At 45.7% G+C, this 13,593-nt stretch overlaps 2 protein-coding genes across 11 annotated transcripts in view; one reads left to right on the top strand and one right to left on the bottom strand.

Moving 5' to 3' along the window:
• taok3a (TAO kinase 3a) overlaps window positions 1–2,051 on the bottom strand; it is a 48,056-nt gene extending 46,005 nt beyond the window's left edge. For 3 of the 10 annotated variants that reach the window (XM_035529651.1, XM_035529650.1, XM_035529661.1), the window contains exon 1: window positions 1,243–1,674. The gene's annotated coding sequence lies outside the window, so the exon portion shown is untranslated. Of the gene's footprint in view, window positions 1–38; window positions 236–601; window positions 690–1,242; window positions 1,675–1,721 lie in introns of those variants that run through there. The other 7 variants (XM_035529655.1, XM_035529657.1, XM_035529652.1 and 4 more) reach the window with 6 other exon arrangements.
• A 1,147-nt stretch (window positions 2,052–3,198) lies between these two features.
• suds3 (SDS3 homolog, SIN3A corepressor complex component) lies at window positions 3,199–11,487 on the top strand. The gene is made up of 12 exons (XM_027029166.2): window positions 3,199–3,423; window positions 4,738–4,807; window positions 4,964–5,019; window positions 5,763–5,834; window positions 5,966–5,985; window positions 6,108–6,264; window positions 7,018–7,113; window positions 7,282–7,343; window positions 7,519–7,540; window positions 7,680–7,785; window positions 9,090–9,174; window positions 10,342–11,487. Exons 1-12 carry the CDS (start codon window positions 3,312–3,314, stop codon window positions 10,438–10,440), a joined length of 957 nt encoding a protein of 318 aa, XP_026884967.1. The 5' UTR covers window positions 3,199–3,311; the 3' UTR covers window positions 10,441–11,487.
• The last annotated feature ends 2,106 nt before the right edge of the window (window positions 11,488–13,593 follow it).

Here is a 13,593-nt window from a genome sequence, read left to right as displayed (position 1 = left end):
TTCCTGAACGCGTGTCCTTAGCCACTACTTTAACGCACCTTGCAAAGACACGTCAGACACCACAGCTGTGCGCCTCGGTATGAAGCGCGTGAGCCACCGAGACGGTGTCCGTCCCAGTCTGACCAGTATCACGGGCTGATGGTCTAGAAGTTGAAGCTGGGAGGAGCCCTCGAAATAAATGGCGTCAAAAACCACGAAGAAACTCACACCGCGCGTGAGGATTATAAAAGGCGGCCAACAGACGTACACGTGCACGACAGCGCGATGCTCCGTTATCACACGGAAGCGCGTGCCGGGCAATAAACAGAAGCGGAGAACGACGCCGTGTCCCTCTCGCGCTCATCGCGTCCTGTCGAAGGCGTGCGTGCAAATAATCGCACGACTTGAACCGCAAAACGTGAAACTCTTTCACGGAATAGCCGTGAAACGGCGCACTCGCGGAGAGTCGCCGGAGCGACAGGTACCGACACACCGCTCTTCCGTCTGACGGCACCGAGTCTGTAATCACACGTCTAGTCCAACAATGGAGCCGTTAGGAGTTAAAACACGCGCAACCGTACGATCTGGTCGCTCTAACGGCACGCGCCGTAAGACAAACTACCTCGCTCTTCACCCCGGTCCGTCGGTCCCCGGTGTCCCCGCGGCCAACTTCTCGGACGTCGGACACGCGAGTGCTGCGCCCACCGCTCGCGCTAAGCCGAGCTGGAAGTCTCACGCGCGCAAGCTCGTGCTCCTACGCAGCTTCTTTAACGTCCGCGAGGCGCACGCATGTTCAACCTGACGACGAGCACCATGAATAAGATGGTCGGCAGCTTTCAGTCTTTAAAGGCATTTGTATTAACGCTGCGTTTGACATTTTGAGCTTCAGGCGAGAGGAAGTTAAATCAAAGTGGTAGGTGGTGAAGGTACTGGACTGGTAATCAGAAGGTTGCTAGTTCAAGTCCCACCACTGCCAGCTTGCCACTGTTGGGCCCCTGAGCAAGACCCTTAACCCTCAATTACTCAAGTTGTACTCAGTCAGAATTGTAAGTCGCTTTGGACAAATGCTGTTAATGTAAGTGCTTTCCAGAGGTGTCAATTCAGCAAAAACAGCGTGCACACACAGCGAAACCCCGCTTGGTGAAATGTGAAGTTGTGCAACTGCAGGCTTGTGTGTAGCGCAGATCTAACGAACCTCAGCGAAGTCAAAGCTTAAGTTTCATCGGCCAGCCAGCAGATAAAGATCAACGTGACTTTACTGACCTCCGTCTAACGCCTCTCCGTCCTCCTAAAGCGTTTATTCCTCCGTTCTTCGCGTGAAGTCCTCGCGTTTATCCGCCTATGCTGCTGTCCCGTTTCCTCACACGGAAATAAGTGGTAGTTTCTGAACTCAAACCACACGAACCAGCTCACGAGGAGGATATCCTGACTCGCCATGTTCACCCAGCATGCTGACGTGGGCCAAGTCTCCTATTTGGCTTTGCCTTTTTTAACTGTTTTTTTTCCCAGGGTCAGTGTCTATTTTATAAACAGTTTGTACACCGCTAAGTGCACGTTAGTGCGTGTGTGGTGCACTTGCCCTCTCTGTGTAGTATAACTAGGCAAAGACAATCGAGTTCAGATGAAGGGCAACATGACGCTCATAGTAAAAACGAGGCATCTCTAAATTCATTGTGCAGCCATGCATGAAAATGTTTACTCAATACAAGACAATGCTTAAAAAAAACACAAACATCACTGACCTTACTATTCAGCGGCGTGTTATCCTTTGTCTGCACAACTCCGCAGAACTCGTCGGGCAGCTTCGGTCAGCGCCTGGAAATATGAGCGAGTGGATTTTACGCGAGTGCCCGATGTCTGATAAACCTAACAAAGACGCCTTTCATTGCAAAGTTCTTCGGTGCGAATTATGTCGCCGTGTCAAATGCACATCATCTGCTGCGAAGACATCCTCATCCTCGCGCCCTACTTCTACAACTGTGTGTCGTACGAAAGACCTGCGGCGTGACTACGCTCGAGCTGTCACTGCCGACACAGACCTGAATTACATTACATGCATCAAAATTTCATCGCACCTGCTCTAAGGTAACTGTGGTGACACGGTCGAACGGACAACGCTCGAGTACACAAATTCTTGAAACGTAGTGCCACCTGTCGTTTCAATCGGAAATTGCATATTAAAAGATGACATAATAGACAAATCCTTTGAAATCGGATGACAAAATAATCTTGAAGTAATGTGGAAGAGCAGACTGGTAAGGTTAACAAAGATTGACTCTACAACTAATAGTAACTAGTAGAAAAGGGACACTTCCTTATCCATACCACCTACCCAGAATATGTGTGTGTGGCATTATCACTGCTTTTGTTATTTTTATCCTATATTAATCTACATTAAAAATACCCCTTTATTGGTCTTATGTAGGTCAGACTTTATCTCTAATCTCTTTTACTCCAGTCTTTGTGTGCTGAGGACTTCCACACAATAGACCCAGTAACTAATTATGTGGTCAAATCGAGGGCAGCTATGTTAAGCTGTCACAGCTGTAACATTTCGACTAAGATGTGTGTGTATCCCAGTTATACTGTACCTTCTTACAGATTGGAAGTAATCATGAATGCCACTCCATTAGTGCTTGCAAACATGAGGAATATTGGTGCCTTTAATATAAAGGCAATTATATGAACTTCCTTTTCAACGGATAGTGGAGCACGTCAGACTTTTATGTCAGTTTCACTGTTTTCAAAATAGCTATTAAGTTTTTCATTTCATTTTTCATTTGCCTGTTGATTTTGAAAATACACTATGACCATAAACCTCGACCAAATCTCGGTTTCTTTCATAGCAGTTTATGTTTTCATAATGGCAATTTACCAAATATGTTTTTTCCCCCTACCTGCTTTATAATGTAATTATGACGACGTTATTAAAGGTCTATTTTACTGACTCCTGGGCCTACCTAGGCCTGCTAGTAAAGCCTGCGAGCAGCTGTGGCGTTAGTGCTTTGTTTAGAACATATTAAACTCAATATCCCATCTATTTTATACACAGCCTGCTACCCAATCAGATTACCGGGCCCAATATGTTGCCCAATCAGGTTACCGGGCCCACCCAATTAGATTATCAAGCCGGCCCAATCAGATTGCTGTGACCAATCTGTTGACCAATAAGATTACCGGGTCCGCCCACTGGCGCTGTTTTGGATTGTAAGCGAAAAATCCATCTTCACCGATCCAGCTAGTCGAGTTCGTTAGCTAAAGCCACAGTGGTTCCATATTTACCCGCATATATATCCTCATCTATATCTATATATATGTTTAGGTGATAGCGAATGGCGTCAACGTTGCTCTCACCCATGGTGGACTACTACAACGACGAAGAGGAGCTGGACAGTGTGGATGAAGACGACGACCGGAGTTTCCGAGGCAGAGATTCAGAAGAAGGTAGAAGCTAGCTAGCGTTAGCATCGCTACTGCTAGCTGCTTAGGGTTAGCGCCAGCTATACAAGTACACATCACAGTCTGGAGACTTATTTACTGTCCACATATCAGTCTGTAAGATAGAAACAAGATAGAACACATAAACATACATAATTAACGTTAATAACAAGCTAACGTAGCCTAGCTCAGAGACAGCTGATGTTTACTGTTTGCTTTCTTAGCTAGCTAACCTAGTTAATGCTAATGCTGGCAGTCGACCAGCTAACTAATCCTGTGCAGTATATTATATTATTATAATATTTTAATAGAAGGTTGTCTTATATTACTTTTGCTATAAGTCAACTTACACCAATCGAGAATAAATATTGTCTGTCTTTACCTAACTGCTGGGAAACGCTGCTAATGTAGCATTAGCTAGGTTAGCCAGGGAGCTAACTGGCTAGTACAGCGATTGGAGCTGCTGTGTGGTGCTCTGTTGGTGCTGTCCGTGCGTTTGATGAGCCAGAACTTAACCAGCCTGCTTATGCTTCATGTTTTATGTTCGGCATTTACAAACTATACTTAGGTTAGCTAGCCAGCCAGCTACGATACCTACCTGTCTTATTAACTATTACTAACTGTCTTATTAACTATTATTAACTATTACTAACTGTCTTATTAGACCGGCTTGGTTAGGTTTTTTCTGTCTATGTTGAAATCATGCCAGCCTTGCACTGATTGTGTCGTGATGATAAATAATACACGGTGAGATGTGGATAGCTAAAGGTTTACAGATTAGTGAACTAACTAGCTGCCTCTTCTTTCTTCTACAAGACATTAGTCTGCAATATCGAAACATTTCAGTTGGTTCATTTTTGCGGTGCGATCAACTGAGAAATACATGGTGTGTAATTCTGTACACCAGCCAGTCTCATCTGTTGTTGGAAAAAGATGCCTTGTCTTCTCACTTTTGTGTGTCAGTGCTACTTATTTATTAAGACATATTTATATAAGATGCAACGTGACAACACAGTGTCTCAACTGCAAAGAGAACAGATTCATATAGGGAAAGCCAACTGTATGTAAAGTGTTGACTTTTAGTCCCGACTCAGGTGGATTTGGGTTAACTGGTCTGTTATTGGGCAGAAACAGCACTGATTGGATGGATGTGTTCATAGTGCCCGCCTCATCATGGCTTCGTCATCTTTTGATTGGGCAGAAGAAAATGGCGTATTTGAATCGCACTCCTGCACATTGGAAGCGGTGTCTAGGGTTCTGTTTGTCCTCCGCATTTTCTTGTTTAGAAAATGTTTGATTGTATCTTCCATTCTGTTTCAGATACCGAAGACGCCAGTGAAACAGACTTGGCGAAGCATGATGAAGATGATTACGTGGAAATCAAGGAACAGTGAGTACACAGATTAGACTCCCTAATGTTTTAATATTCCTAATCTCCTTCATTTACATGTTTAATAACTAGTCCCTGCAGCCCGTTGGCTAATTCTGATGCTGCGTGTCCACAGATGTGTTCTCCAGTAAATGTTTTTGTGCCCTCCTATTACAGGATGTACCAAGACAAACTGGCATCATTGAAAAGGCAACTGCAACAACTCCAAGAAGGTGACTGTCTGGAAATAATGTTCTCGTTCTAATGCAATGTCAGTACTGAAAGCCAGTTATAGAACCACCATTACAAAATATAAAGTAATAAATGGTCATTGTTTTAGGCTTAAATATATATTTAAGTTTCTTAAACATGGGATAGTTTACATATTTCTTGAAACCTAGTATAAATGGCTTTCAGTAGAGAATTATTATTGAAAAGTAGTTGGATATGCAGACATGGCTAACGGTCCGTAGGGATGGTCAGAGCATGCAGACCTGCAGTCAGTCTGGCCTGGTGACCGGTAGAGAGCTTGGTCTGAATGTTCACTTTAAACTGTCTAGTGCAACAGTACGCACGTTTTCTTATGACCCCATCTAAATTCGTGTGTTATATAGCAGTTTCTTTATGCCGTTTCCTGCACTCACAGTATGAGTATGTTACAGGCAAGTTTATTTGAATGGCACATTTCATACGCAAAGGTAATAAAAGTGCTTTACATAACGATGAATAAAAGCCTACAGGGCATAAACCATGAATAACTTGGACAAAGATGTGCAAAAGTTCAAAAAGTAACAATCTGTGATTTAAAAAATAAGTTCATGGTGATTGCCATGAATCAGAGACAGGAATGGTTGCAGGGCATGGCTGCTAGCTCAGGATGGGCACAGACAGACAGAGATAAGGTGCAGAAAATGTGGCCATGGTGTGCCAGTCGACAGGTTTTAACAGTGGCTTGTAAACACACGGCTGTTGCCAGGCACCCTACAGGAGTACCAGAAGAGAATGAAGAAGCTGGAACAGCAATATAAGGAGAGACTCCGCAACGCAGGTAGTCACACAACGCTGCACAAGTCCTCTGTAATAACACATGTCGGTATTTTGTGAAGCTTGACTCGTGTGCGGGTTTTCGGTTTGAGTATGGAAAGAAAACCCTCTTTCTTTTCCCCTCTGGTTCTGCAGATCTCTTCCTCCAGCTCGAGGTAAGATTGAGGACTTCGGTAGTTTAAGCAGTGTATACATCAGAACACCAGTGTATTCAAATTAAAAATCTCATTTAATTGAGAGATAAATATTTAGTGCAATGTTTATTTCTTGTGGCCAGACAGAGCAGGTGGAGAGGAACTACATCAAAGAGAAGAAGGCGGCCGTCAAGGAGTTTGATGACAAGAAGGTGGAACTGAAAGAGAACTTGATTGCAGAACTGGAGGAGAAGAAAAAGATGATAGAGAACGAGAAACTAACAATGGAGCTGACCGGAGGTGAGGTGGAGGGTGGGTGAGGTGCCCAGCGCAGGGCACTGCTTCTCCCTGACCGAGGCGTAGGGTGGGTGAGGTGCCCAGCGCAGGGCACTGCTTCTCCCTGACCGAGGCGTAGGGTGGGTGAGGTGCCCAGCGCAGGGCACTGCTTCTCCCTGACCGAGGCGTAGGGTGGGTGAGGTGCCCAGCGCAGGGCACTGCTTCTCCCTGACCGAGGCGTAGGGTGGGTGAGGTGCCCAGCGCAGGGCACTGCTTCTCCCTGACCGAGGCGTAGGGTGGGTGAGGTGCCCAGCGCAGGGCACTGCTTCTCCCTGACCGAGGCGTAGGGTGGGTGAGGTGCCCAGCGCAGGGCACTGCTTCTCCCTGACCGAGGCGTAGGGTGGGTGAGGTGCCCAGCGCAGGGCACTGCTTCTCCCTGACCGAGGCGTAGGGTGGGTGAGGTGCCCAGCGCAGGGCACTGCTTCTCCCTGACCGAGGCGTAGGGTGGAGTGTGTCCTCGCTGCGCTCCTTGGTGGCGGAACAAAGATGTAGGAAGGAGAGAGGGAGGGAGGGAGGGAGGGATTTTATGGTTCATTCCTCACCATTTACCGAGTCAATGGGGCAAGAGGATAACATACATGTTATTACCAAGGACGTGGAGTCATGTCATTTAGTTCACGTTAAAGCACTGTGATATTTAGGGCTGCTGTTGTTGCACGTGAATGGGCAGTTCACAGTTCACAAAAGAAACAATTTTCTGTGTTTCTGAACTGTCAGATTCCATGGAAGTGAAACCCATCATGACACGGAAGCTACGGAGGAGACCCAACGATCCCGTCCCAATTCCAGACAAACGCAGAAAACCTGCTCCGGATATCCTTTATGACCTGGCCTGTCTCTCTGCCCGTCCTCCCCCAGTGTGCACACACACGCACGCACGTACACAGCAGTGAAGAGGGGGGGTGTTTGCACACGTGCATATGTGTATGTGTTTCATTTCTCCAGTTGAGCTGCATGCAGGTCTTCTTTAACTCCGCACACCCCAGCTAAACTACTTACTGACTGAGGAGCAAATACTGGAGGATCTGAGAACACTGAACAAGGTAACGAAGTTACCGAACCCCTTAAACGCGTACCTCTACCGAACCCCTTAAACGCGTACCTCTACAGAACCCTTAAATGTGTAGCTGAAGGCCATCAGTTATTACGATCATCACTGTTATTATAAGTCGTGTGTCTTACATTTTATTGATTTTTATTGATTTTATTTCTCTGCAGCTAAAGTCCCCAAAGAGACCAGGTTAGTTTCAGCTCACAAGCCACTAGTTTCTCATGACTGTAAAAAACAAGAACTTGTTTTGCAGTGCTGTTTACTTGTTTGTTTGTTTGTTTTTTTGTTTGGTTGGTTGGCTGGTTGTTTGGTTGTCTGTCTGTCTTAGCCTCACCCTCTTCACCAGAGCACCTTCCCATCGCTCCGATGGAAAGCCCATCCCAGCGATACGAGGCACGGATAGAGGAGGGAAAACTGTACTACGACAAGAGATGGTAAGGATGTCCTTGGCTAGCTGCTGCTGGAGCGTAGCGGGGTTATCTGCTCGCTGTGCTGGCGTTAAGACACTGGTTCTTGGGTTATTTTCACATGTGCTATTCAGATTCCCATCATCATTCCCACTCACCAGAAAATATGTAAGTGCATGTCTGCGGCCCAGTCGGTGGCTGTTGAATCACGTAATGTTTTAGACACTTAGTCATGACTGGAAGGACCACTGCTGGGCAAAGCTTGGATTTATTTTCATTAATTTTGTAGCACAGGAAGCAGTCTGGTACCAAGAACAATTGCAGTACTTGAAAATGCATAAAAAACACAGAACAAACAAAGTGATTTTAATAGCCATGGAGATGATCAAATGGAGTTTTAGTCTTAAGTCATTATTCCCTGAAAATGCCAGGTGTCAGTCTTACCCTATTGTAAATCCTCCTCTTATGCTGTACTGTACTGTGGTGCTTCATTGTCATCACAAGGTGGCACAAGTGAGCCTTCGAAATCCCTCTAACACTTAAGATTTGTGTTTGTGTCATGGGTAAGACACTGGACTGCATACGTAATGCATGTGTGTGATAACGTAAACAAACACTGTGGACTCGGTCATGTTCTGTGACCCTACACATGGCTCTGTAAACACCATTTTAAATTAGTTGGGGTCAGAAGGTCAATGCAAATGAATGATTTCTTTGAAGACACAGGGTCAGAGAGACAGTGTGGAACAGAGTTTCTGTTAGTGAGAGGTTTGTATGTTGTGCTGTTTGAAACTTATTTGTTTGTTCAATTAAGTAACAGGTGTAGGGAGAGAATTTTTTTTCTGTTAAAACACTCAAATTACGTCCGTCCCTACTGATGAGATGTACAGACCTTCCTACGTAAGAAAGGCCGGAACTCATCTTAGCTTTCAGAAGTAGAGTTTCAAGACTGGTACTGACTAAATGTATTGCTATATACCAAGGTTGTAATGTCCCTTCTTAAAGTGCTGACGGGCGTATAGATAGGCCTACAGTAGTTTAACCAAAATACTTAGTGTTTATTGGATCACGTAAACACCAAACATCATCTCAGCACCTGCTGAGACTCGTCTGCAGCAACTGAGATTGTTCAGTATCCTTCAGCACACAATAAATAGATTTAACCAAATATAAACGTAACAATAAATAGATTTGTTAGAAGGTTCCTTTTAACTACTGCCTCTTGCAATGTTGGTATTGAATATTGACTAATACTAGTCAGAAGACCATAAGTGTTTAATGTTGTTGTCTTTTTTGTTTCGTTTGGGTTTGGGGGTATTGTCCTCTCTCAGGTACCATAAGAGCCAGGCCATCTATCTGGAGTCGAAGGACAACACAAGGATCAGCTGTGTCATCAGTTCTGTGGGCACCGGTGAGGTATGTAAAGTGATGAGTTTGAAAACAAGGGCGGTGCCTCAGGCAGGGGAAAAAACGATCCAGTGGGAAAGCTGTGTGCATTTACTTAGTGATTATGCTAATCTTAATTTCCCCTTAATCCAGAACCTTGGGTCTAATCCTCTAAACACAGGAGGGAATGTACCACAGTTGTTGCTTACTTATTCCCAGTAATCCATGCAGTCTGCTCTGTCATGATTTTTTGTTCTGTAGGATTTGAGCTTCGTGGTTCTGTGTATGCAGCTAGTTTTCTGGGGGGGTTGTTTGTTAGTTTTTTATTTGTTTCCATTTTCTTATTCTTTGTTCAGCAAGTTTGTCTTAAAGGAGCACAGGAACCGTCAGTCTCGGTTCTGAAGACACTAATCTGTGCTCGGTGTTGTGGTTTAGCTCATATGATCCGAGTCCAGATGACAGAGGACTAGACACGACTGTTAGAACGTCCATCGTGTTGTTCCTGTGCATGACCTTGGGCAGCGACACATCCAAACACCTCAGGACTCTGTCACATGTCAGATCTGCCACAGTTAGTCGTCCAGTTTTACAATGTGTGTGTGTGTGTGTCTTTCCACCTCTGTCGCCATGGCGATCTTGGGGAAAAAGTCATAATGTGATATGAAGAACCACTAGGACCTTCCAGACCTGTTTAGGACGTGAACTCACTCACCTTCAGGAAAAGAGAAACAATCTCTGTGTCAATTCGGTTTAAACAAACCGTCCTAAAGTTGATGTATCCGGATGCATCTCGCGTGGGACTCGGGTCAGCTGATGACTCAGCTATGATGAAGCACTAAAACAGGATCAGGTAGAGCACAGGCCTGACGTTCAGCGGTCACAGCATAGTCAGCACAACAGGAGCCAGTAGAGAACCGAGGGAGGGAAGCCAATAAAACTGACAGAATCGCTTTTCTCCATCTGGGTAGTTGTAGTTCAGCCTTAAGCAGAGAGGTTTGTTTTGAGGGAAAATGGCGTTTTCCACTCTGGCTTCTCAAACCCCGTGTGACATGCCAAAGATTACATCATATTTGCTTTTGACTATACCAAGACTATGGAAGTGGTTTTGTTTTTTTTTTCATATTAATGCTGAATGAATGAATTTATTTAATTTCGAATGTATTTATTTATTTATTTGTTGTGTTTCTTTCCCTCCAGATCTGGGTGAGGAAGACCAGTGACAGTACAAAAATGAGGATTTATTTAGGCCAGCTACAGCGAGGGGCCTTTATCATCAGACGGCGCTCAGCAGTGTAGATACAGCTTTCCCTCACTCTTCATTTTCCTCCTCCCTTTCACTCTCCTCCTACAGCTTGTCTGTCGGTCGGTCGGAGACACAAAACAGGACTCACCCCTTCACACTTCCCTCCACCCTCCCGCTCATCCTTTCATGTTTTTATGCCATTGAAGTCCATGTCGAACATGTGAGACTGTGTATTAACTTTATTCAGAATCATGTTTGTCCAGCCACTTTGAAGGGGGTCCTTGTTTTTCTTTCTGGGAACGGGGGTGGGTAAAGTGAATGTTTCATACATCTGTTTGTTTTTCTTGTACAGTTTTGCATATTTGACATTTTTGTACAGACTAAACGATGTGGCATCACGCCCACTGAAACTCCCCACAGTGCCAAAAGGACAGGAGTTCTTGAGCAGTGGTGCCTTCCTAAACCTCCCCAATGCAACTCTGAACACAAACAACCAGGCGTGACCGACAAAGCCAGCCGACCAGCTGATGATGGTCGGCCTTGGATGAAATTAACATTTTTACCCCGTCCATTCGGATCCTGGTTACGACCCATGTTTTCGATCTGGCTTGGCTCCTGGCACGGATCAAAACCGATGGAATGTTTGGTGTTGTTGGATGAGGTACGCGGGCAGCTCTGAGGGTAAAACTGGACTGTCAGAGGACTGGCTAGAAAAGGCACTACACCGACCTGCAATGCCGACGGGTTGATCTTGGGTTAGGTGTCATCAGGTGCTTGTAAACCACGTTTAAAAATGAAATGCTTTGTTCATATTTTTATTATAGATGGTAACTGTTATTGGAATCATATCCTCTAATTTGGTTTCATAATGGAAAATAAATTAGTGGTACTTTGGAAAAGAGGCACAAAGTCTACATTTATTCTTTGTGAATCAACAGAATTATTCTTTTAAATCTGATGTGAATGGAAACAGTAACCTGGCACCCAGGTCACTGGTTGTGGTTTTAGTATACTGTATGGAGCACCATAACATTTGAATTAATTTTCTGGTTTTAGTTTTATATTCAAGCTGAAATAAATTATGCTGGTTCAGAAATGTTCGTTTGTTCGTTCTCTCTCTCTGTATGTGCGTGTGTGGTGCTGACTACAGTAACCCATGCGTATACACAGGACCCAGTGCAGAAAACGGGCCAGCCTCGTGCCGCGTGTCCTTCAGAGCATCGCATAGGGTCGGTTGTTTTTGTTATTTTTTTGGAGGGGGGGGGTCGCCCTTGAAACTGCACGCTTCCGGCCTCCTGTGTCCCACACCGTCACTGAAGAGTTTTCTCTATTGTCTGCCGTCATCCTTTCGCCAGCCCACGATGACTGTACGTCCCTGCCAAAAACGACACATCTGTCAGCAAAGACAATTACTACTCTGGCAGCGCACGTCCATCTTTATTTCCCCTTCTCCCTTTATTGTTTGCAAGATGATGGTTACTTTTCCTTGTTTACTGTCTTTGCTACATGTAAACGTGCGTCTGTAAAACGACGGTCCTCGTGGCAGTGACCGCAGACCCGGTGCGGATCACGCGCTCTAAAGCGCCGCACCTGCACGGTTTGACGCAGCAGTGTGAGTGCGCTACAGCCTGCCACGACAGACGGCATCGCGGCGAATAACGGGACAAGAGTGGCGTTTATGGCCGGTGCGTCCGTGCCACGCTGGCCTGAGCTGGGCGGGGACGGACGGCTTTTAATGCCGCTGTTGTGCGCGCCATGTCAAAGGAACGAGCGCCTGGGACCGCGACAGCGCTGTTAAAACCTCACACCGATCGATTCTCCCCCATTTCGCTTTTTAATCGCTGATCGTCTAGACGGAACTAAAACGTTTGTTTGTCAGTGGAGAAAAAACGCCATTATTGGAGATCAGCCTCTATACTACATTATGCTAACCTGAGAAAACGGGGTCGCTGCATGGTGCCTATTTTGTCATTTTCGCTGCATTTTATTGCTATTTTCCTAATCAACATAATCAATCTCTCAACCAATCAGTGGGAGGCTTTGGCTAATTACCGCAGTCAGTGCGGAGCTTTAGTGCATTATATCCATGTAATAGATGGTGCTAGTAAATACTAACTTGGCACAGTAGTGGAGCTGCTTCAAAGTGAACTCATAAGAATCCATAGGAACCGACCAACGAGAAAGGAAGCGTCGTGAACATGAGGGAGTCTACACACTAGAGGTGGGACCACACCAAACTGCGACTGCAGCGTGTTTCTTCTTGCGTTACCTACAAAAGTGCCCGCACACAAAATGCTTTGCGTGTCGGAAAGGTTCCAACTTTTGCTGCAGCGGATTCCGACGTGAAGGTACATTAAACAACTCGAGATGGAGGAGAGCCTAACATGGTGTGTTCCTTTTGTTAAACACTGCTCCAAAAAAAATAAGGGAACACTTTATCATCAGAGTATAACACCAAGTTGGTTACATTTCTGGGATATCAGTCTGTCCAGTTAGGATGCAGAAGTGACTGAGACTCAATTTCACCTGATTTGGTGCAAATGAAAGTGACAACAGCAAGACCTCCACCAGAAAGGAACGTGCTCTCGTCCTCCATAACTGATTCTCCTCTGCAGTATTGTAGTTCTGCTGTTTATTAGTGTCCTTGTCACTACTGGTGTCATGAGATGATACCTGCAGCCCGTTCACGCTCCATAGGTAGTCTCGCTCCTCCAGGAGGGCACAACCGTCCGTGCAAGAAGGTTTGCTGCGTCTCCCAGCACGGAGGCGACACCGAGGCACAAGCACGAGTCATTTGTGGTGAGCTGTGCGGCTCGAAGAGCAGGTCTGCCGTCAGCGCCCCATTCCTTCACAGGTGAGAGCAGGTTCACGCTGAGCGCGTGTGACCGACGAGAAAGAGTCCGGAGATGCCGTGGTGAACGTTACACTGTCTGTAAGATCGTCCACCATGACCTGGTTGGCGGCGGGTCAGTGATGGTCTGGGTTGGCACATTCTAGGAGGGTCACACAATCTAGGATGTCCTTGACTGGCCCTCACGTTCCCCAGACCAACTGAGATCATCTGGAACGTTATCGTGTATCGTGCATCCGACATCTCTGAGCAGCACTGCTAACTGTGCAGGAGCTCACTGATACTCTGATCCAGGTCTGGGAAGAGATTCTCCAGAGTGCCAGTCTTCCATTCACAGTCAGACGTGTGATTTAAG

Source organism: Electrophorus electricus, chromosome 9, assembly GCF_013358815.1.
Source record: "Electrophorus electricus isolate fEleEle1 chromosome 9, fEleEle1.pri, whole genome shotgun sequence".
In the NCBI taxonomy this organism is placed as follows: Eukaryota; Metazoa; Chordata; class Actinopteri; order Gymnotiformes; family Gymnotidae; genus Electrophorus; species Electrophorus electricus.
The sequence above is the reverse complement of the archived record's forward strand: the minus strand, read 5'-3'. Positions and strand labels throughout refer to the sequence as shown.

Bases quoted from the DNA above. Each gene is read 5' to 3' on its own strand.
- suds3 (XM_027029166.2), top strand. From the start codon at position 3,312: ATGGCGTCAACGTTGCTCTCACCCATGGTGGACTACTACAACGACGAA. The intron at 7,114-7,281 runs ATATCCTTTATG...AACTCCGCACAC, and splicing joins ACGCAGAAAACCTGCTCCGG to CCCAGCTAAACTACTTACTG. The intron at 9,175-10,341 runs GTATGTAAAGTG...CTTTCCCTCCAG, and splicing joins GTTCTGTGGGCACCGGTGAG to ATCTGGGTGAGGAAGACCAG.